The sequence below is a fragment of the Pteronotus mesoamericanus genome, unplaced genomic scaffold (assembly GCF_021234165.1).
Source record: "Pteronotus mesoamericanus isolate MK-2021 breed Mesoamerican mustached bat unplaced genomic scaffold, CSHL_Meso_final scaffold_651, whole genome shotgun sequence".
Taxonomy (NCBI): Eukaryota; Metazoa; Chordata; class Mammalia; order Chiroptera; family Mormoopidae; genus Pteronotus; species Pteronotus mesoamericanus.
The window spans coordinates 36,201,085-36,226,139 of NW_026555325.1; the positions used below are offsets into that span (position 1 = coordinate 36,201,085).

The 25,055-nt window shown below is 36.8% G+C and overlaps 1 protein-coding gene across 1 annotated transcript in view; it reads left to right on the forward strand.

Moving 5' to 3' along the window:
- The first annotated feature begins 4,578 nt into the window (after nucleotides 1-4,578).
- Nucleotides 4,579-25,055, forward strand: part of MTX2 (metaxin 2) — a 59,230-nt gene continuing 38,753 nt past the window's right edge. Inside the window, exon 1 of the mRNA XM_054562590.1 lies at nucleotides 4,579-4,813. Coding sequence (XP_054418565.1) covers nucleotides 4,774-4,813 — 40 coding nt within the window. The 5' untranslated portion in view covers nucleotides 4,579-4,773. The remainder of the gene's footprint in view (nucleotides 4,814-25,055) is intronic.

A 25,055-nucleotide genomic window follows, 5' to 3' on the forward strand; every position in this document is an offset into this window, starting at 1 on the left:
TTCAATAGATACTTTTACATTAATATAATAAACAAATAATAAATATAATAATTCTGTTCAAGTCATCTTCAGGTCTTCTTTTTAGTTAACACCATCATCTGAATCTCTCTCCTTGTCCTCTATTCAGGGGCTGTTTTATTACTCCCTTTATGAAGAGAAATAAAAAGTATTAAAGAACTTAAATGACTTTTCTACTTTTAAAACAAGTAATAACCACAGTATATTGCTTTTTTTTATTTTATTCATTGATTTTTTAGAGAGAGAAAGGGGAAGGGAGAGAGAGAGAAACATTGATTTGTTGTTCCAGTTATTTATGCATTGATTGTTTCTTACATGTGCCCTGACCAGGGATCAAACCCCACAACTTTGGCACATCTGGATGATCTCTAACCAACTGAGCTATCTGGCCAGGGTAGTACAGCAATCTTGATTCTTACTGTAGACTGCGGTGCTACGGTTTTGGCTGCCTAGCACCTTTTCTCCAATTTTTTCTTCTTATGAAGGTTTTATTCCTCTCTGGCCTAGTCAGTCATTGAACCTGGTCACTTGACAAAGTATTTAATTCAGAGGTGAGAACATTCAAACAATTATAGTTCTTCCCTGGGGTTAATACATGGAAGGTGAGGTTGCCATGCTCAGAAGACCTCAAGTTGTGCTGTTGGCAGCTATTTTTCCTGCCGCCTGGGAGAAAGTGTGTCTTCAGCTAAAAAGAATGAAGCTGAATGGAGATAAGTGGTGGAAGGAGAGACAGGGAGCTGAAGCAGGAGGGTCTTGGTTCCTAGAGCTCTCTGTTCAGTTCTGTGAATTACCCTGGTGTCTTTTATTCTACAATGAGGGAGTAAACTTAAATTTGCTTAAGCTAGGTTTAATTGTGTTTTTGTAACTTGTAACCAGAAAAGTGCTAACTAATTCATTTCCTGTAATACAGGTATCAACCACCAGTGAAGAAGAGCACCCTTAGTTCATATAGTTAAAAGTCTCAGCTCCCAATAACAACATAAAGCTATGAAAGTGAGGCAACATACATATTCTGCTGAGTTTGGCAGAATAATTTGGACATTTAGCATTTTAATTTCTTTTGAAAACCAGTTAATATTTCAAGAACCTAGGTCCACTACAATCAATAATGTAGTCATTTCCCAAAGTGTAGTCTAATATACCTATAGTTAATGTGAGGGTGTGCTAGCCTAAAATACAAGAGGGTAGGATCAGAAAGTGAGAAAAAGGTGAGAACTTAGCCCTGGATTAATAGTGATTTCTTAGGAATTAAACAAAATGGAGAAAAGAGGACTTGAGAGACAGAAGGACGAATGGCTACCACATTTCTGTACCCTTTAAAAAAAACTTCGTAAACCCCATACATTAGAATGCATGTAGTTGTCTATAGTTTCATTGTTTTTAAAGAAAGACTGTTAACAGATGAACAGAAAAACTCTGGGGCATAACATGGTTACCTTAGTGTTTTTAACGATGCTAACATTCTATTTTGATTGAATTAACAATAATTAATTCCATTGATGTGGGGTGGGAGGGGGTAAACTGATTTCATAAAAAGGCCTGAATTTATTATATCATTGTTAAATAAATGGTGTAATTTTGCAAGGATCTCAGCCCAACATTTTCTCTTGCAGGCATTTTTTAATAAAGAAAACATTTACATTTAAAATGTTAACATTTCTGTCAGAGGAAAAATAAAATGCAGATAAAATGCGTTAGTATTTTATAGTATTTTAATCTTACCAAAGTATATATTCATCACAATAGCTGTATGTTTTCTATTTAATATAGTAATATAAAACCTAGATTACAGACATGAAAATATTCTTATGACAAAACGGTTTTGCAAGAACAGTGATTTTATTACGGTAAACAATAAGGCTGTTAATATTATGCATTAATATTTTATTTTAAATAATTGTGTGATTATCCTTTTAGTAACATATGGATTCCCTAACACTTTTGTTTTATAACCTCATTCTTAAAAATTCCAGTGGCTTGTTTTCTTGTATTTTCCTTAATTGTGGTAATCTTAAACAGATCTTCAGTTTTAAAGCTGCCAGTTGTTCTAATACAGATGCATAAATATATTTTCTCCAGTTGGCTATTTATTACAAAGACAGCATGTTTGTGGGTACAATCAGGACATCTGCATTTTATTGGATTTAATTTTTAGTAATAAAGACCTCCCACATTATAGATTCTTTCCAGCCTAAATTAGCCTGTGTGGGAAGCAAAAGAACCATCGGTCAGAGAGAAAAAGTGAATCCATATGGCGCTGATGACTCTGTTTCACTGGCTACAACGAAGAAAGGCTTGAGCATGGACAGTGTCCCTAGCAGATCCCTGTTTCTTTCTCCAAAGCGTGCTAGAGCAGGGTTGGTGTCAGTCCCAACCCAGGACTGTTGAGCTAATCCAGTTCATCGCTGTTCAGCCATAGATGCTCACTCACGTTTCAAGGGAACATTCTTTGCTTTGCATCTTGCTCTTGCCTGAATGCCCAGTCCTTGGTTCCTGTCATTCCCTTCCATTTTGGAGCTCACCTCTGTCCTTTGAACTTGTTAGGTTTTTGTTTCCCTAGTCCAATTCTAAATACTCTCTTAGGACTTCGGTTCAGGCTCTATGACATGGAGAAATCTAAAAAATCCTGCATGCGTCAACAAGTAGTCAAAAATATTTTATCTTCAGTTTTTTAATGATGACCAACGAAGCTTGGTGATAGAACTTGAAGAGCTGATGGATCTTTGCTTTTATAGGTTATACATAATTCTCCACTGTGCACAGAACAGACAGGAACCGAAAGCTTTTCTTTCAATCGACACTGAAACACCTGGAACATTTAATTTCTCTCGGTCATTATTACCTGTAGGATGAGTAGGAGGAAACTGGGCAGAGCTTATTCTTTACTATCAGCGTTACCTCCCTCAGCACAAACAAGAAAAACCTATTGTCTCAGCCTCTTGTAAACACTGAATTTCAGCCAATGAGAAGACTCTGCTTTTTAAAACACTGCTGTGTTTATGTTCACGTAGGTTTTGGGGTAAATTTAAATTTAATTCAACCAGTTTCCTAGTTGTAGTAGTTGATGCAAATAGTAATATGACATTAAAAAAATTTACCTAGTGTAGTACGTAGAATTCCCCCAGCCCCGGACAAAAAAATGGTATGTTCAAGTTTCTAACCTCTGGCACCTGTGAATGTGACCTTATTTGGAAATAGAGTCTTTGCACATCAAATAAAGTTAAGATGATGTCATATTGTATAAGGGTGGGCCCTAGTTCAATGACTGGTACCCTTATGAGGAAAGGGAAATTTGGGCACAGACACACAGGAGAATACCATGTGATGATGGAAACAGAGATTTGAGTGATATGCCTAAAGCCAAGGAAGGCCAAAAATTTCTGGCAATTCCCAGAAGATACAAAGAGGCAGGGAAGGACTCTCTCCTGGAGCTTTGAGAGAAAGCGTGGCCCTGTGGACATCGTGACTTCGGACTTCTAGCCTCCAAAACTGTGAGACAAGACATTCCTATTGTTTTAAGCCACTTAGTTCGTGGCAATGTATTATGAAACTAATACACTAGTGAACTAGGCAGAAATATGAACAATAAACTATAACAGGTTTAGAGAGTTATGGAAACATACAGAAAGGAGACATACTTCCTAAATATTATGTCATGGACAGTAATTCTTAGGACATCAGGTTCCTTTGCAAAAACTTAGTAAGCTATCTTTTTGATTTACTGTGTGATTTAAAATGAGTCACGTCACCTTTTTGAACGTGTTTCTCATCAGTGAGAGAGGGCTTTGGCCCACCAGATGATCTCCGACGTCTGTTTCACTTATATTTTATGCCTCTAAATCATATTCTGGTTTTTCTTTAATTGTGTAACTTAAGAAGTTATTAAGCTAAGGCGCTAAAAAGTAACTTACGGGACTTAGTGTCTTCTCTTCCTGCCCCTCTCACCCCCAAAAGGTTAGAAGTGTGTGAAACTGGAGTGCCCTTTATTCTCCAAGATGAGCTTCATTTGGGGAGAATAGAGTTGAAGGGCAAAATATCTCTCAGCTTAGGCGCTGCTCAAGTCTCCTTTCCTCTGGCAAGCATGTATAAGCACTAATGTCTGTCCACAGGCTAATCAACCTAGCAGTACAGTAGAACGGAGGAAATTAACGTGGATTTGAATCTGGGCCTGAGCAGACTCCCTGAGAAAGTTTAAACTCTCTAAGCCTGTTTTCTCATCAGTAAAATGGAGACAACAGTATCATCTCATTCGGTTGTTGAGAGGTTGAAATGAAACAGAATACTGTAAATATTTTTTAAAGTACCCGGTACCTATACTATGCGCTTAAAAATGTTACGTGCTTACAAGAGTCTCGCTTCCAGAAAGGACACTAAAAGCCTCCTGGGTCCCCCTGCCCACACCCTAGGTTGGAGTCTAGGGTAACAGGGAATTACGCACCCCCAACTCCCCCCTCCACCTGCCAGGCAGCACCCCGGAACCTGCGACTAGCCGGACCCGCGCCAGGGGGAGGAGGATGGGGGCGGGGCCGACGGAAGCACTCGCGAGCCGCTGTCAGCTGCGCCGGAAGTTCCTGGCCCGGCCTGGCGGTAACCTTGGGGTCCTCGGCGCCGCCACTGCCGTGGTGGTTGGCTTTGCAAGTGCGAGTCTCACCCCAGGCCAGGCCTGTTAGGCTCGCGGGAGCCGCCGGGGTTGCGCAGGAGGACGCTGAGGGCCGCGGGGAGCAGGAACCACGGGCGCAGGGCCGCCCGGCCGACATGTCTCTAGTGGCGGAAGCCTTCGTCTCGCAGATCGCAGGTAGCGCGCGTGGCCGCGGACGTCGGGGGTCCCGGCGCGGGACAGTTGCGGGGAGCAGCGTGAAGTTTAGGACTGCAGCTTTCCCCGGGCCTTGCGGCATTAGATGCTGAACCCAGGCCTGGGGATGGAAGCGGGCGCGGGGTATCAGCCTCATATCACGGATGAGAAAACTGAGGGGGAGACACTTGGTCAAGGTCACCCCGCAGTGGCAGGAGTCCCTCCTGCTTCCCCTGGCCGGTACTTTGTCCAGCTAGCTCCCCAATAGGTCAGTAGAGGCAGGGGTGTGTGGAGGAGGCAGTGGGTTGCGATTGGGATGGGGGGTGTGGCCACAGGGTCCTGGAGCCCCAAGACTTTGTAAGAGTGGGAGCAGCCTCGGTGGTGGGACCTGAAGTTTAAGCGCTTGTCACCAAGGAGTCGCCCTTGTGAGCTTTTGTCATTGAGTGGCTACCGAAGTTCTTGTTTCATCTCCAAGCGACACAATACAGACATTTGCTAGGTCTCTAGGATTCACTGAAATATCTTTAAATCTACATACATCTTTTAGAAACACTTATTTGTGGGCTGAACATAACTGATGTAAATAGACTTACGGTTTCTGTTATTGAGGTTTTTATTTACTGTAGTGAAAGAAATTTGTTGAGAAAGGAAAGTAGACATACTGTAGGTGTATGTTGATGGATAATAGTTAATATTCAAATAGTTAATATTCTTAACTTCCTAGCAGTATTTTCAGTCTGAGTACAGTAGGGAGACAGTCACTAGGATGAATAGGTACATTTGAAATAAGGTAGTATTTTGGAAATGGAAAATCCCGAATGTATCATAAAATTGTCCAAAATGTTTTTCATTGTAATTCTTCCTTTTTCACTTAAATACATTGTTTCTTAGGAGAGAGGGAAGCTCCACTAGGTTGCAAGCTTCACAAAAAAAGGGATAATACTTGTTTTGTCCCTCATTGTATCCTGAGCACCTGTCAGTGCTCAAATATTTGTGACTTGAATCAATAAATAATCTTGAGATTTCAAATAATATTTCTATTTTTACCATGTATGTTTAAAGAGTTAGATAATTAATTTAGATTGCTGCTATGTTAAAAAAAAATCACCCATTTCACTGTGTGCTGTTGTTGGTATACTGTATGCATGTGTTCCAACATGTGCTTTCTTTTAAAGAAGAAATGATGAGTGTCTTTAAGTAAACTTTTAGTAAGTTTGGAATTTCGCTTCATTTAGCGAAGTGTAAGAATTTCTAGGAATTTTGGTCTGTTAACTCTAGGAGGAGGCATTTAAAGATGGAAAATTCAAGAAATGGTGTTGGGACACTTCCTAAGTCATAACACCGAAAGAATAAATTAAAGACCTAAATGTAAAATAAGAACAAAACCAAAGTGTAATAAAATAATTAGGAGAAAATACAGGAGATTATTTTATCTTGGTTGGCAGAGGAGGCATAAGTGAAACACAGAATCCAGAATTCATGGGAGAAAAAATTGGCAGATTTGATTGCAGAAAAATTTTAAGTTTTGTATGATAAATTAATAAAAAGACACCCAACAGAATCAAGGGTAAAGGATTTGAACAGGCAATCACAAAAGGGGAAATGCAAGTGAATAATGAACGTATGAAAAGATGCCCTTTTCATTAAAAGTAGGTTTTTTCTCCTAATCCTGTGGGCAAAAAGGAATATGATAATTTCTAATATTGACAAAGGGCATGGGGAAAATGGTTACCCTCAAACTGTTGTTAAGTCTGTAAATTATTGCTATTTAGGGGGAACTTATAGCAATATTTTAAAAAATACAGTCCTTTGACCCAGAATTTCTTCTTCAGGGAATTTATCTGATAGAAATGTAAGGACCAGTATTTAAAGAAATATACAGAAAAAGAAAAGAAATATAAAATGATATTAATTGTAGCATTATTTATAATAGCAAAAAACCAGAAATGTCATAATTATATATCAGGTGATATGCTTACATTATTAATAGATACTAAAAATGCAGAGGTACACCTGTTAAATATATTGGCTTGAAAGTTAGGATTATCTTAAGTAACAAGTTATAGAATAATATATATTATATCAATCAATTATTGTTAAATAAACCCTATGTAAACGTGTATATGTTTATGTAAGCAAAAAGACACATAGAAGAATATTCAACTAATTTTAAGTAGTAATTTAAGGGTAATTAAGGTAGGGCATTGGTGGAGAGTAGAGAAACTACATTTCTGAATTGTTTGAATTGTTATAGTAAGAATAATTTACTTTTGTAATTTAGGCGAGTCTAATTTTAAAGATTTAAGAGATTTTATTTTGGCAAGCAGTGAAAAAGGGCAGATGAAGTAATAACTTATACAAAATCCTGCTTTTAACTTGAAGTGACTTCTAAGTGTGACTCAAATCCAACAACTAATCAGAATATTTTATTTCTGCCAGTAATATGATTTTGTTGGAAGAGTTCAACCTCAGGAGAGTTGAGGTATATACATAAATAGTCCTATTTTAACTTAATAAATAATTGCGAGTTTGTTTTTGTAGTTGAGAGGTCTAATTTTTAATGTAACACTTTGCTTATTATTCTTCCTTTCTGTGGGCCTGAGTTAACACAGTTTGATATTTTTTTTGGAAACACTTAAAGGTGTCTTTCCTTTAAGGCTGTTTGTGATATACTTGAGAGCCTTATTCATAAAGACACTTTTTTGGAAGCCTCCCCTCAACTCCCCAGTTTAAGGGGACCACTTTCGTCTCGGTACTACCAGTGTGCCTGCCACCAACTTCCCTCAGTCCTTATTTCTTACAGTGACTCCATGGTTTATTCTCTCCATCTCTACTGCTTTTCTTGCTTAGATTATTGTGGTAGTCTCTGAATTGGTTTCCCTGCTTCCAACCCGGTCTCCTTCTGTCTCCGTACTGCAAACCTCAGCGGGGGTTTTTTTGTGTTGTTTTTATTTTTAGTTTGCTAAAATGCAAATGTGGCTCCTCTTGTTTTAACGCCTTCATTATGTCCCAGTTGTCAGTAAGTGAGTGAGGCACATAAGATGCTCCATAAGTTAGTTGAAGTCTGTCTCTCTAGCCTCACATCTTGTCGCTCCTTTCCTTGAACACTCTCCTTTCTAAACTACTCATAGTGTCCATGCTGCCGTCTGCCTGAAAAGTCCACTTTGCTTGGAAAACTTCTATTCGTCCTTTAAGGCTCTTGGCACATTTTAACCTGTAGGTCTACCTCTCATATTTCCTCTCTAATGAGAAAGGTTTTTTTTCCTTTTCCTTTTTTGAAAAATAATGATATATGGCCATTGTAGAAAATGAAAACAGTCCTAAGGAAAGAATAAAGTAAGAATCAACTAAAATCATAACACCCAGATTAAGACTTCAGAATCCCATCTTTACCATTAAAATTTTGGTGAGAAAAGCTCTTTCTTTCCCCCTAAAACTGAAAAAAAAATGACATAAATATAAACTATACATACTTGTTTTTTAACCTGTTTTGTCATATAACATGTTATGTCTATGAATGGGCTTATACATCATCTTTTTTAAGTGGTTACAGGGTATTTCATTGTAATAAAATCATAATGTTTTTATCTAGTTTTATTCTGGTGGTTATTTAGGGTGTGTATTAGTTCAACCAGAGAAGCAGAAGAAGTGGGAGCTCCATCTCTACACACACTCAGGCACACACGCACGCACACACATGGAATTGGCTTTTGTTGTTCTGTGGGTTAACTAACCAAGTACTGAGGCAGGCAGTCAGAATGGGGAGATCCAGGAGGAAGAGAGCAAATGTAGCAGGTGCTGCTTGCAGTGTCTGAACTCAGGGAGGACTTAGGGCCTCTGTCAAAGGGTTTCCAACTGATTAAATAGGGTCCATCCAGGATAATCTTCCTTTTCATTAATGTAAAGTCAGCTGATTAGGAACTTCAGTTATATCAGCAAAATCCCTTCACAGCAATTCACTCGAATAACTGGGAGGTGTTTGGTATGCTGTTGCCTCCCTCTGTCTTACTAAAGTTTTCTAGAGAATATTCCTTGTAGCTCACCCTAATCAGAAATAGAGTAGAAAGGGAACTGCGGCAGATGGAAGCTCAGTCTAGCCAGGTTGATGCATCTTAAAGCCATCACAAGTATATATGGTTTTTCTCTATGTAGATAGTGTTTGCATAGACATATTTGTATCTACTGAATAGTTTCTTTGGATAAATTTCTTAAGGTGGAAGAGGAATTTGAATTGTTCTTTTAATTCAGTAGTAAGAAAAGGAATGGTAAATGATGATTTTGAGTTAGTAGCTTGGATCTCTAGATGGTGATACGGTAGATTTAGAACTTTAAAAAGAGGATAAGAATAGTCTTAGATATTGAATTGTTTTCAAAATCTTTTATAACAGCCATGTCTTTTAAATTTTGACTTGCCTATTTTTCTTGTAGTGACAAGATATTCCTGTATATTACTTCCATTGCTGTTTTTTAAGACTTTTTTTTTTTTTTTACCCTTCAGTTGAGTATGAATATAACCTAGGGGAGGATTGAGTAGCCCCAATTTGAGTTGTGTGACCATTTGGGAGTAGTCACTGTCGCTAAAAGGGTGGAATACTGTGTCATAAATGGAGAGGCCTGACTGACTTGCCCTGTCCTGTGCCAAGAGTGCCTCCAGACTTTATGCCCCACAGTGACACCAGATGTGTGCAAACCAAGGAGAGGTGCTGAGCACAGGCGGGTGAAATCTGCAGTGCTGACAGCTTCTTCACCTTGCTTTTACAGTGCCTATGGATTTTGGAGTGAGAGTCAGACCTGGGTTCTTATTTAGCTATTACTTACTAAATATGTGACCTTGGGGCTTTTTAAGCCTCGGATGAGAAAAGATGTAAAATGCTTAGCATTTTGTCTGGCACATTGTAAGCACTCAATAATTGTTCATTAATATTATTTTTAGCTATTTACCTGGTAGTTTTTCTTTTCTACTTGGTTATGCCTCTAACTTCCTGTGTGAAGGTATGTTTGGTCAAGCTTTTAAAAGTTACTTATAAATAGAATACAAAGTTTATTTCAATAATATAAAATATCTACAGTTATTAGAATTATTGAAATCACTCCTATAACAAATAATTCTAAGATATTTGTTTCAAGGTAATACATTTGATAAACTCCAGCCATGTTTATCTTTATTATAAAATAGAATTTTTGGTATGGGTCATAGGTATATACATATATTCTGAGTCTTTTTCAGTAGAGGCTTGTTTATTAGACATTGTCAGAAAGTTTTAGGCCTAACTTAGCTGATAATTATCTGATTACTGATATTAAGAATAAGCATCCATTTTTGAGCCACTGAGCCAGGTAATTTATAAACATAATTGCTAATATTAACAGTTTGAGTCTATTAGATAGGTGGTGTTCTTGTTTTATAGATGAAGAAATTGAGGATCCCTTAGTAAGAAAATGAAAAGGTAGGAATGTCCATGGAAGTAAGACAGAACTGAGTTCGAAGGTCAGCTCTGCCTCTTCCTTGTTTTGTGATCTTGGGCAGACCCTTCTGGGCTGCAGTTTCTTTATTTGTAAAAGAAGGATAATGTATTTTATAATATATATGAAGCAGTACAGGGTGGTATGTACATGATGAATGTTCAACCCAACATGGTGGTTTCAGTTATACTTTTATTACCTAAGAGCCCTTGAGAATGTTAGCCCATTCCCATTTTGGACAGCCGAAAATGTCCAAAGTGGCTTTATTTTTATTAAGTCATATACCATCTTTTCTGAATGATCTTATTACTTCCCAGGGCCTTGCTATATTTTAAGCATATTAGTTAATTTTGTCATACTGTAATTATTAATCTTTTGAAATCAGGACAGTATCTGTCTGTTCTTTATTTAGGAGCTCAAAACCATATAAAGGATGAAAAAAGAACTCAGATATTTCATTTATCTCATTGTGAACATGTGGGTGCTTAATTATTTAAATTTATTAATAACTTCATTTTTGCAGTAGTATTAATTTATAGTATGATCTGGGAAAGTAGTTTTACAGGCTCCAGGGAACCTATATGTAAGCATCTTGAAAGTAAGTATAATTGAAACAGGCATGTTTAAAAATTTTTGTTTTTATATAGGTAAAAAGGTGTTTCTGTTTTATCCCACTTCCACATGAGTACTGGGAAATGTGGACTTGGGAGGCATTCAGAGGGTTCTAGAGGTGCAAAGAAGTGGAAAACATAGCTTAAAAGTCCTTTTAAAAATAGAAGGAAGCTGTTGTTCACAAGGTTTATTTGGAATGAAGAAAATGATAATCAAGGCTCTTATATCTCTATGTCCGAATACCTAAGAATGATAATTGCAACAGATAATTGAAAAAAATACAAATGTTTAATTCATTTGGTCTTGAAAATAAAGATATTTTGTTACTACTTATACTCAGTAGTCTGAGAATTCTCCAGTATTGAGGAAGGCACTAAGGAATTATTGAGAAGTTACTGAACTGGCTGTCACATTTCAGAGGATCTTCTTTGACTCATATTAGTTATATGAATAGTCTAATACTGTAGAGCTCATCACCTTGGCACTGGTGAAGTATATATTGAAGTGGCAGATGGAGAAGCAAAACAAAAATAAAATGGGTCATACTGTAGATAAGAGGCACAGCACAATTTATTGACAGCAGTGTGGCCTATTTTAATTTATATTGTATTTATGAATAGGTTGGAAGCCAAATTCATAGAGGCAGTGCTTTGTTGTCATTTAGAAAACTTTGATATGATGTTAAGATCACTTGAGAGGCTTGTTTCTGACCTTGAAATAGTCCATAGTTAAACATAATGTGTTTTAATTTTCTTGTATGTTTTATTAACATTTTATATTCTGAAATTAAATGACTTTTCGTTTTTAACTTAAAAGATTTTGGTGATGGGTGCCCCATGAAATTTGTCACTCTTATTTCTGTGAAGACATTTGAGTTATTGTTAGCTCAATCCGTTCATATTTGAGTGAAAATTGAAAGAAAACATCATCAAACTTCTTAACATTTTTCAAACATTTTTAAAATTTCTTGATAAGTAGTTATCAGATGGACTGGATATCAAATGGAAATGAGATATTAAATTCAGTCTTTTCATTTTTTTTTGTTCAAAGACAGGTTATAATATTTAGCAAATTCAGCTACAGACATTTGTGTAGAAATATTTGCCTTGCCAGCAAGAGAAATGCATGTTTTAATTTTTTATTGCTTTGTAAATGATCCTCTACTCTATTCTTGAACACTTTTCTTATTTTTGTACTCTCTGTAAATGAATCATGGTTTTGAACTTTTCTACATCAGTAATAAAAATGAAATTTGATTGGTTAGTAATAAAGAAGGTTCTTTTCATAAAAACAATAATTTTGTCATGGCAATTCCCATTAACTCAAACTGCGTTAGCAAAATAGACCATAAAAGGCATTGTGCTCATACACTTAGCTATGTTTTTGTGCTGATTATATATTTTTATTTCTAAGAACTCTTATAAACCAAGTCTTCTTCATGACTTAACCTGCCTTTGGATTCTTAAAAAAAGTCTTTTGTTGTATATATTTATTCCAGTGAATACAGTATCATTAGATATTATTGATATCATGGAATTTCCATCTCAGGTCATATTTCATTACCTGGTCTAACTAGAGTACTGACTAGAACTTCATACAGATAAACTATATAATTTGTTAGCCGGGAAGAGGCCATCATTACTCCAGTATTTATTCTCTAAGGTAATAACGATGGATGATGCTTTAGTGATCTGGCCTTTTATTGATTACCTTTTCATTTGATTATTAGTCTTTATGCTATTGGAAAATATTTTGGCATCATGAATTATAAGTAATGTTCCTAATTTTCTTACAAATTAAAAAGATACATCAGTGAGAAATAGTTTAAAAATAAGTTACCATATTTTTTCCTTAGACATTATCCTTTTTATTTTTACTATTCATCAGTGGAACATTCTGGTGTGGCTAATGGATAAGAACTAGTTATGTGAAGTTAAATGGTAATTGGTATTTGTTCTTTGGTTGAGATTGTGAGTTTTTTTAACATTCTTTTATTAATTTTTTGTTTGTTTTTATTTTTATTTTCATTTTTTAAGTTTATTTATTTTTGTTCAAATACATTTGTCTCCGCCTTCCCACCACCATTTTCCTCTGCCCCCCTTCCCTATCTCCCTCTCTCAGTCCTTCCCCACTTTGGCTTAGTCTGTGAGTCCTTGATATATGTTCCTTGACTTAACCCTTCCCTTCCCTTTCCCCACCTACCCCTCCATCCTTCCCTCTTGACTCTGTTAGTTTCTTTTTTCTTTCAGTGTTGCTGGTCATATTTTCCTTGCATCTATGTTTTGTTGGTTAGGTTCCACTTATAGGTGAGATCATATGGTATTTGTCTTTCGCCCTCTGGCTTATTTCGCTTAGCATAATGCTTTCTAGTTCCATCCATGCTGTTGCGAAGTGTAGTAGTTCTTTTTTTCTTTCGGCTGTGTAGTATTCCATTTTGTAAATGTACCATAGTCTTTTGATCCAATCATCTTCTGATGGGCATTTAGGTTGCTTCCAACACTTGGCTATTGTAAATTGTGCTGCTATGAACATTGGGGTGCATAGGTTCTTTTGAATTGGCGTTTTGGGGTTCTTAGGGTATAGTCCCAGCAGGGGAAGAGATTGTGAATTATTCTTGATGTATTTTTCTCCTAAAACAGATTTCTGCTTCTTGCTATATACTTGTACTGATTTTACCACAGTGTAACATTTGGTGGATGTTTGGAGAGGGTAAAATAATTTTAATGTTAAAATAAATATTTAGAAAGGAAAATATGCTTTAGAAATCATGGATTGTAGTTTAAAGACAAATATTAAGTATGTTTTATCATTTATTGTTTTGGATCATCTTTGTATCAGTAAATGATATTACTAATCCTCTATAAAGAGCTTAGGGTAAGATTTGAATTAAGCTATCATAATTAAGTCATTTTTCTCTTGGATTCTCTTTTTTTCCAATTTCCTGAATAATGTAGCAGCTGCCATCAGACCAGAGTTTATGATGGAAGTAAGCCATTTTGGCCAATGGGTTCCAAATTCTGGGAACTAGACGCCAGGGAGTTGTTACATGGTCAGGAAGATGGAGAGTAAAGTTTCAGGAAGGTAGTTTCAGGGTAATGGATTAATACAATGGAACTGATTGGTGGGTAGGTGAAAGTGTCAAAATCTATGCCTGAAACAGTAAAATAGAATTTATAAATATAACATGGTCAGGAATCAGTTTGATAACTGATTTAGATGAATGGAGAGAATTCTGAGGCTTCAGATGAGTCAGCATTTAATTCTCTCTTTTATGCTAAATCTGTGACTAATAGCAGTTATTGCAACAAACTGTTCAGTTACTGTTGTACTATAACAACACAAGTTACGGCTGTAATTACCTTCATAGATCCTGTGGGTTAGTAAGTCAGGCCACAGTAGGGATTGCTTGTGTCTCCCTCACAGTGCCTGGATCCTCAGCTGGAAAGACTTAAAGGCTAGAGACAATTCAACGGTTGAGGGCTGGAAACATCTGGAAGCATCTTCACTTACATGTCTGATAATTGATGCTAGCTAGGAACTCAGCTGGGGTGATTTTTCTGGAATTCTTACACATGGCTTCTCCATGTGGCCTTGGCTTCCTCAGAGCCTGTCACTTTAGGGTAGTGAGACTTTTTACTCAGTTCTCCAAAGGCACGTGTCCAAGATAACAAGGGAGAAGCTGCATCAGCTTTTAGGACCTTGCCATGGGAGTCTCTAAGCATCGTTTCTACCATGTTCTGTTGGTTACAAGAGAGTTACAAGGAGATTCAAGGGGGAGGGGAACTAGATTTCACTTCTTTATGAGGTGGGGAGTTTGAGCATCATAGAAGAGCCCGTGGGACAGGAGATACTGTTGTGGCCATCTTTAGGACATTGTATCTGCCACAGTAACCAAGGTGGTGATAGACTGGTGTAGAAGGCCCAGCTGAGTCTTACCGAGAGCTGGGAACTGACTGGTCCCATTCATCACCTAATAGAGTTTCTATTGTAAAATGGGATGGGGGTAGATGGGAGGTCGGGATGGGTAGTGTGTAAGGATGGTAGGGGGTGGTAGTGCACATTGCAGTTGGTTATCTGTGGAGCTCTCTGATACGAGCCATCCTTGCCTTACATTGCACTTCTACCTACATGCATGCACTAGCACACCCATTCTTTTTTCTCACCAAAGACCTAGTATATGTGATGGTAGAGGGTAGCTCTAAGGTGCGTGCATGTGTGTGTGTGTGTGTGTGTGTGTTTGTGTGTGTGTATTTTTTAATTTTTATTTATTGATTTGAGAGAGGGAAAGAAAGAGATGTTGATTTGTTGTTCCATTTATTTATGCATTCATTGGTTGCTTCTTGTCTGTACCCTGACCTGGGATGGAACCCACAATCTGGCATGTTGGGGTGACACTCTAACCAACTGAACTACCTGACCACGGCAGCAAGTTTATTTTTTAAACATTTCATAGATGATTGGGCTGTGTACCCACGGTTAGGAACATTGAACAATTTGGAGAGAAAGTGAGTTTATGAATTCATACTATTGAATTTAGTATACATTAATGAGATGTTATCATACATTAATTTGGTTTGATAGTTTTATTTCCAGAATTAGAAATTTTTTCCTGTCAGATCTCTTTAGAGAGCAAAAGACTTGCTTATATTTTCTACAGAATATATTTATTTGTTAAGATGAACACCTAGTTTATGTACTCTGCTAGGTGCGGGGGGCATAAAAATTGGTAATACAGTTCTTGCCTTTGATAAACTTATATCCTGCATAGGACACATCCATTGAAACACATAATTTTGCCCTGGCTGGTGTGGCTCAGTTGGTTGAAGCATGATCCTGTATACCAAAAGGCTGGGGGTTTGATTCTAGGTCAGGGCACATACCTAAGTTGTGGATTCAATCCCCAATTGAGTTGTGTGTGGGAGGCAGCCTGTCAACGTTTTTCTCTCACACTGATGTTTCTCTCTCCTTCTCTCTCTAAAATCAGTAAACATATTAAAAAATAAAATAAAAAATGCATAATTTCAATGTAAAGTGATGAATCCTATAACAGAAATGCTAATTTAGGATGCCTTTACTAAGCATTTTACCTTCTTTCTCTCAAACTGAATTAGGGGTATTAGATTAGAAACTGAACATCTCAACTCCTCTCCCTGCCCCTCCACCTTCTGTCTGTCACACTCATGATTATTTTTTGGACCCGTTCAAGTTTCATCTCCTCTTGTGAATTCTTTCCTGTCTTCCTCAGGCAGATATAGTTATTTCTTCAAGAGAATTTCTTTAGTGCTTTAAACATACTTCTGGTCTGATGCTTATATTAATAATTATTGATTGAGTGCATTCTGTGAGCTAGAGAATATATATGGCACTTACGTAATTTATCTAATTTTATTCTTGCAACAACCTTATAAGATAGGTAATATTTCCCCTTTTTACAGATGAGATAATTCAGGGAAGAAGAGGTTAAGCAGCTTGGTCAAGGTGACTCAGACAATAAGTTGTAGAGTTGGGACTGGAGCCCAGGTATGTCTGACTTCAGGACCTGTTTCTCCCTACACCACCCACATTCACTTACTGTATTGTAAATGGTTATGCGGATCTCAGTCCTCTTCTCAGCCGCCCCACCCCTGGGCACCCAACTCACTCAACAAAATTAGATTCTAGAGAGCGCTGACAATTTTATTCATCTTTATCTTTTTATTATAGTCTGGTACATCTTGGAAGTTTAGTAACTTGTTTGTTCAGTGAAGTGCTTTAAATGTGTATATTTTTTCTATGTTTCTGAGGATTTTCTACTCCTGAACGCCTATTCATAAAGGAATTCCGTGATGAATTAGGCTGTGTTGCCCTGTTTTTTGTTTGTTTGCTCTTGGGGCATCTTGCAGTTGTGCCAGGATTTCAGGAGGTGTAGAGACAGATCCAACCCTCTGTAGGTAATAGTGTGTTTCATGGCGAGTTGGCAAGAGTGAGGAAGGAGGAACATCCCTCTTTTTCTTCCTCTCTTCCCCTCTGTCTGGAATAGATGTTGATCTGTTCTACAAATATCTATTCATAATCACATGTAACTGGCCTGCTTTTTATTGGAACCTAATGAAAAATGGTTGTTCATTTTTATAATGGCACAAAGTCTAAACATACCATTTGAGAGGACACATACGTATCTACCAAAAAAGAATGGAAAGTTTTAAATTTAACTTATATTCACTTTAGGCTGAATTATTGGCTTGTTGATGATGTGAATTTGTTTTCTTGACCCTTGTTAACCTCCAGATGTTTGTCCATTTTATGAAATTGATCCTTGAATACCATTTTGAAATTGATCTGTAGTTTCACATAGATAGATTTAGTTGGCTTATGTTCAGGTCTCATAATTACTAACTTAATTTTACTTTCCCTATTGATTACATCTAATGAGAAAAGTATCATTTAGCCACTTTGGTTCCAAAATAAGTGAGGCCTCAGTTCATTAATCTTAAAGACTTATTCTGGAATACTATAAAGTTGCAACATGTTATAAAGGCATGTTGTAAAAATATGGCTTTAAGCCATAGCCACAAATACTTAAGTGGAATAAGATGGGCAGAAATATTCTTGAATAAAATTAATAAAATTAATGTACACAGATACTCAATACCACATTCTTTGAGGCAAATAAATGATACAGGTGAAAACAATTGTCTTTTTTCAAGTGCATTCTATGTCCTGGTTACAGTCTATTTTTTGTGGTGTTCACATATTTTATGCATCAGATTTACTGGGAGTGCTTGTGGCTGTGGTTGGATTCTTGGTCTCCTGTCTACAGTATTAGAATCTCTGAGTGTTGGGTTTGGTGGAAGTCCACATGGTTGTGAAGTTCCTCAGGTGACTCTTATACATTAAGGGTTGAAAACAATTGTTGTGGGATGATTATAATTGCTTTAATTCTAACAATTAATTATTACTCAAGAATGTTTATTGTGGGCTCAGGAAGATGTTAGCAAATATATTAGTGTGTTCACTGACACTGGAATCAGACTGCTTGTCACTTACTAGCAATGTTACTGCAAATTACTTATGCTTGTGTCTCAATTTTCTTATTGTAAAATAGGGATAATAATAATAGTGTCTCTCATAAAGTTGTGAGATAGTTAATATGTCAAGTACCTACATGCATAGTAAATACAATAAGAGTCTTAAATTTACCCTGGCTGGTGTGGCTCAGAGGATTGAGCACCAGCCTGTGAACCAAAGGGTTGCTGGTTCGATTCCCAGTCAGGGCGCATGCCTTCGTTGTGGGCTAGGTCCCCAGTAGGGGACATGTGAGAAGCAACCATACATTGATGTTTATCTCCGTCTTTTTCTTCCTCCCTTCCCCTCTGTCTGGAAGTGAATGGATGAAATCTTAAAAAAAAAAAAAAAAGTCTTAAATTTTTCTGTTTACCTTAGCTTTAGTGAGATATAACTTTATCCTTTTAAGTGTATAATTTAAAGATTTTTAGTATATTTACAGTTGTGATTATTACTGCATTTTAATTGTAGAACATTTCTATCACTCCAAAAAAGAAATCCCTTGCCTATTTACAGTTACTTCCCATCCCCATTTCTGAGTCAACCACTAATCTGCTTTCTGTCTCTGTAGATTTGCCTAGCCTATACATTTCATATAAATAGAATCATACAGTATGTTTTCTTTAGCGTCTGGCTTTTTTCACTGAGCATAATGCTTTTGAAGCTCATATGTGTTGTAGCATGTATCTATACTTCGTTCCTTTTTATTGCAAAATAGTAATGTATTATATGGATATACCACATTTTGTTTTTCCATTCTACTTGATGATCATTGGGGTTGTTTCCACTTTTTGACTATTGTGAATAATGCTGCTGTGAATGTTCACTTATAGATCTTTGTGTGGATATATGTTTTCTTATTTCTCCTGAGTGAACACCTAGGAGTAGAATTGCTGAGTCATATGGTAATTCTGTGTTTAACATTTTGAGAAATTACCAGACTTTTTATATTCATCAGTGTGTGAAAATTCCAAATTTTTTACATCCTCTAACCATTTGTTATTTTCTGTCTGTTGTTGATACAGCCATTCTACTGGGTGTGAAATGGTATGATGTGATTTTGATTTGTATTTCCCTAATTACTAATGATATTGAGTTTCTTGGCCATCATCTCCTTAAATGCCTATTCAAATCCTATGCCTATAAAAAATTTGGGGGTTATTTGTCTTTTTATTATTGAGTGGTAAAAGTTCTTCAAATATTCTGGATATAAGCTTAAAGAGTCTTGAGGAGTTTTGACTGCTACCAACAGCAACATCCTCATCCTCATCCTCATCCTCATCATCTGCCTAGGTAGGAGTCTGAATAATGTTTGACCAGAAAAAGATAGATTCTCATTATTCTCATGTTTTATTTGGGACCCAATGTTGGATTGTAAGGGAGAAGTTCTTCCCTCTACTAGTTTTCTTGAATTTTTAATCCGTTTTGCTTTCTATCCTCTGCTTCATGAATGGCATGATATTCAAATCCATTTGCCTTTGATATTAATCTACTGTATCATTCATTCATGCACCTTCACTTTGGATCATTTTAATTTTTTGTTTACCACTTTGTTACAAATAAATAGGTGGTTGGGAATATTGATGAGGGATTTGTGGGATGTACTTTGTTTGCCGTAGGCTTAGTAAATTGGCATTCATTTGGTATTATGGAGATTGTGTACTGTTGCATGTAAATTTTTCTTAGTTTCATGTAACATGTAGGCCAAACAGAATTAAGCCTTGTTATGGGTAGATCAGATAATTTTTTTTTAAATCCTCACCAGAGGATATGTTTTTATTGATTAGAAGAGAGAGAGAGATAAACATCAATGTAAGAGAGGAACATCATATATGCCTCAACTGGGAATTGAACCTGCAACCTAGGTATGTGCCCGGACTGGGAATCAAACCTGCGATCTTTTGGTATATGGGACAGTGTTCTAACTAACTGAACCACCAGCCAGGGCAGATCAGATAATCTTTATTGCCATTGTCAGATAGACTCCAGTGTTTGTCAGAGTTTTAAACTTGAAACATTTATAAAGGTAACAAATATGAATATAGGCCACGTGGTACCACTAAAGTCTAAGTGTCTTAATTTTCTTGTTTTAAATTTATTTAGAGAGAGAAAAAAGGGGGAGGGGAAGAGAGAGAGGGAGAGGAAGAAGGAAAGACAAGTATTGATTTGTTGTTCTACTTATTTATGCATTCATAAATGTATGTGCCCTGACTGGAGATCAAGCCCATAACCTTGGTGTATTGGGATGATGCTCTAGCCATCAGCTACTCAGCCAGGGCTAAGTGCCTTAATTTTCTTTACAGTTATTTCTTAAGTACTTAGAATGGTGCCTGGCACATTCTGTGTATGTGTGGGAATACATATATATTCTGTGAATATTTCTTCAATGAGTGATAAAACGGATTTGTAGAGTGTGGTTAAATTTCCTTCTTAAAATGAGAACTATGTATAATTTACTACACATACTTAAAAACAACAAGCAATAAAGAATACATGGTGGATTCTGTTGTCAGTCAACAAGTTTCTTCTCGTAAGGACTGACTAATTTGTAGCCAGGGGAATAATTCTGGTGTGAATCTTTTTCCACAGTCTGGGAATCCCTTTGTATACGTGTCTTATATCTCTCCACTCTATCCTAGAATGTCTGTTAGGTGCTTCGGGGCCCTTATTTCAATCTGAGATAGTCTTTAATCTTTGTATCTGTACTTGCTTGTGTTTTATAACTGCTGTGATCTGAATTTTTGTGTTCCCCCAAAATTCATGTATGAAATTCTGTTCCTCAAGGTAATGGTAGTAGAAGGCAGGGCCACTGGGAAAGGCTGAGGTCATGATTGGGATTAGTGCCCTTTTAGAAGAGGACCAGAGAGCTCCCTTGCCCTGTTACTATGTGAAGACACAGCAAGAAGTCAGGAGTTAGTGACCTGGAAGAGGACCTTCACCAGAACCTGACTGTGCTTGTATCCTGATCTTAGACTTCCAGCCTCCAGAACTGTAGAAATAAATTTCTTTTCTTTATAAGTCACCCAGTCTGTGGTATTTTGTTAATAAGCAGCTCAAAAGGACTAAGACAGTAGCCTTACTGCTAATGATACAAAATGCTGCCTGCCAGTTTTTTAGGTTTGTGGGAATGGCAGCAGTACTCTGCACTTTTCCAGTTTTCATCATGAGCCACTTTCTGACGTGAACATTGATCTCTGACTGTTGAGGTGATGGGAGGTTGGTTTTAAATTCCTTTTGTGAGAAGAGTCACTTCCTGCTTATATATTCTGTGTAATATCATTAAACATCCCCTATGAAACAGTAGCTCAGGGGCATCACTATTTAATCATTTCATTATCAGTGTTACCTGAGATACGGTATTATCTTTGGGTTGCACTATAGTTTACAGGTTGAATTGCTGTTGAATCTAATTCATAGCTCTTAACATTCTGGTTTTGATAAAGTTACATGTCATATTTTAAAGATCTTCAAAGTCTACTTTAAATGAGGCCTTTATATCTTAACTGCCTAAAACTTGATAGGTTTTGAAATTAATATCTTTTGATATCACTGAAATCATCAGAATAGTATTTATGTCAAACTAGTAAATTTATTTTCTTTTTTTTCCACGTCTTGCGGTAACTTGTCCATGTTTAAGAGCTGTCAAATGCTCTTTGAGCATTTTGTTATATTACTAGTATTTGCATTTGCACCTTTGGCAGGAAGCCATTCAAATTTGGAGATAGGCTGCACATGTTTCTTACTCCTTTTGTATGACGCTGTCTACATTATCTTTGGAAGCTGAAGAGATGACATCTATGAGCTTTTGGAATCCAGTTGCTTAAGGATAAACTGGGTTTGACTTCATTAGTGCACAAACGATAGGTTTGTGTAGAGTTATTATAACATTAATCAATTTGATGGATTGGAAATATGACAGCACTGAAGCAGTGTGTAATATTGGTGCCTATTATTCTACAAATTATGTCTTCACCTACATTCATATGCCAGAGGAATCATGTTGTACATTAAGAATGCAGAACTTAAAAACCAACAACAGCAACAGAGGGCACTTCTTTTCATGGCCTTTCTCTTGTCCTCAGATTAGATCATCAAGAGATGGACTTTGGAATTAGACACTTATTAGGTCACAGTACTTTCATACTGTGACATACCCTGAATTGAATGGAATGGATAGATCATCTACCACAATGACCTATCATCCAACTTGAGAGAATACTACAGGTAAAAGCACAGAGTCTTTAAGATATCTAGGGATGTACATACCCCTAGAATTTATTTGCCAGTCATCATTTCTCTAAAAATTATAATGGATTAGTAGTGAAGAATATTGATTTTTTTGTTATATCACATTGGTTGATAAAGGTTAAAAATAGTAGGTACCTTAAAGATAATCAAATGAGAAGCAACTATGTATTTTTTGGGGGTTGTGGGTGTTGTTTTACCATGTGTGCATTTATAATACTAATTTATTTATGAATTATTAATTTTATCTTATGGCTTTCAAAAGTCCAAACATATAAATCTCTGCTCTCTTTTATAACTTTGTTCTCCAACATAAATACTGTTAGGGATGGAGAAAGTTTCTTTGAAAAATTTAAAAACACTTGTTTGGATTAAACCCCCCCGCCACCCCCACAAAACCTCTCTATTCCCCTGAAGACTGAAACCTTAAGAGGCAAATTCTTTGCTCCTGGCAAAAGAGACACTAAATGTAAAGTAATCATTTTGCCCAGGCAAAACTGGAAAGTAGGTAAAGGATTAACTGGTTAAAAGACTTTTAATAACATTAATTCAATAGAAACTTTGTTATGTGGTGCTTTGATACTTGCCTTATTTCTAGATATTCTTTATATCTGTAGGCTAGGAATGTATTTCTTCTTTACAGAATTGATAAAAACTTAAATCGGTCTTTTGCTAGGGAATAGGAAGTCATTCTAATTTTAAAGAATGAATTAAGGTAGGTCACTACGAGTACCTTAGAGTGATTTACTACTTAGGTATGAAAATGATATAGTAGTTTCTTAGTGTGAAGGATGAATTTCCGAAAGGTGGGTAGTTTTACTTCGGAACTCTTGTAATAAAGATATTAGCTTTAAATGATACTTAGACCAAAATATTTAAATCCTGCTTAATTTTAATTTCATGTTTTGACGTACATTGTTGTAAATGTCCATATTCATTTTGGAGCAATTGAGAAGCCAAGTTAATAAATAACCTTAGGAACATAGGAATTTTTCACATACTAGCAACTTACTGCCTGGAATGGGAGATAAGATATTGACATAATAATAGGATAGAGTAGAAAGTAATATATGATCTAAGACAAGTACAAACTGCTATGGACAGTACAGATAAAGGATACATTAGATTTGTTTAGTTACAAAAGCCTTCTTGATGGAGGTAGCATTTTAACTTGGTCTTGAGGCAGGTATAGGATTGAAGTTTGTGCTGCTGAAGGAGTATTCTGGACAGAGGGGAACAGTTTGAGCAAAATCATGAATGTGAGAAAGTATGAAATGTGTGGGGGATATTTAATTACTCTCATAGGATATGAGGGTCCTGTTATAGGTAGATGAGGTAGGCAGCTATCCCTCCTTTTTCCCATTAATTTCTGTGTGTTCTTTCCAAGCTTTTACTGTGGTCAAAAAAGGGTTTCACTAAAATAGAGTACTCTTTGTTCAAGGGTCCATGAATGGATGGCTTACCTGCTAAAATTTCAGAAAAGTAGTCAGTGTTTTACAAATTGGGGCAGGGCATATATATCCTGTGCTACACAAGACAGTCCTTTGAAGTACGGGAATAAAAATATTGCAGCTTACAAGGAACATGTGTAAAGGACCCATGGACAAGGGCAATGGGGGAGGGAATTGACTGTGGAAGGGGGGATGTGTGGGGCAGGAGAGAGTAATGGGGAGAAATGGGGACAACTGTAATTGAACACCAATAAAAAATTTTACAAAATTGGAGCATGGATTAAACTCTACTTTCTTCTTCAGTGTGTCTTATAGTGTATGTGATTTATTAGTTCAGGAATGCCAACTAGATGATTTCTAAATCTATTTGGACCTGCATGCTCCAATATTTTATTGACGGGGACATGAAATTTAAAAAGTGATGATCCCCGGGTTAGTTATATAATGTGGAAAAGGGATTAGTGAGATTACTTATCAGATGGTTGAGGGTCTTAGTGGTGTTACAACAGTAGTATCTAATGAAAACTATGTATTTGATATAAAATATGGAAACAAATTGCCATTGTTAGGGTCAGTGCGTAGTAAATTTACAGAATTACATTCCGTCAACTATTTCAGCCAGCTGTTTAATATTTTTGTGTTACAGGTTGTAGTATTGAAGTTCTCTGGGTAAAGCTTTCTTTTTTGGATCATGTTGTGTAGTTTCTCTATCCTCCATGCTGCATTTTGGCCTAAATGGTACAGAAGAATAATAATAATGATAGTGGTAATAATAAAAAGAAACATTCAGCCAGCATCTACTGATTGATTGCCTATTAGGTGCTGGGTTCTAGGGATGAGGTGGTAACAAAAATCAGACTTGAATACTGAATTTATGGTGTTTTTATGTTCTACTGAGGGAGCTAAAAAATCAAATAGCCCTCACTTCCATGTAAAGTTTTTGACTGTGATAAGTGGTACAATGGAGTGTGCATGCTACTCAAGCTTGTAAAGAGAGTGTTTGAACTATTGAGGGAGGTCAAAGAAGGCTTCCCTGAGGACAGGATCAGCTGTAGGGCCAAGTGCAAAATGAAATCAAGAGGCCCCTGGTTCAAAAAAAAATTCCAGGACTTGGGTAGCAGAACATTAAACCAGGGCTGGAGCTTTTCTAAGTGCAGGCAACTGCTTGGGTTGCCTGTCCAGGAAATTGGCCCAGCCTGATGAAGTGATGTTTGAGCACAGATGTGAGAACACGGTAGGATGGGAGGATCTCTCCAGTGAAGAGGAAACAGCCCAAATGAATCTCTAGGGCAGGAAGGAACATGGTGCATTCAAGAACTGGGTGAAGGTTAAAGCGGCTGGAGTACAGAGTGGGTGGGGTGGAGGTACGATGAAGCCAGAGAGGTAGAGAAGGTGATGTGTAGGGCCAAGATGATGATTCTGATCTTTAT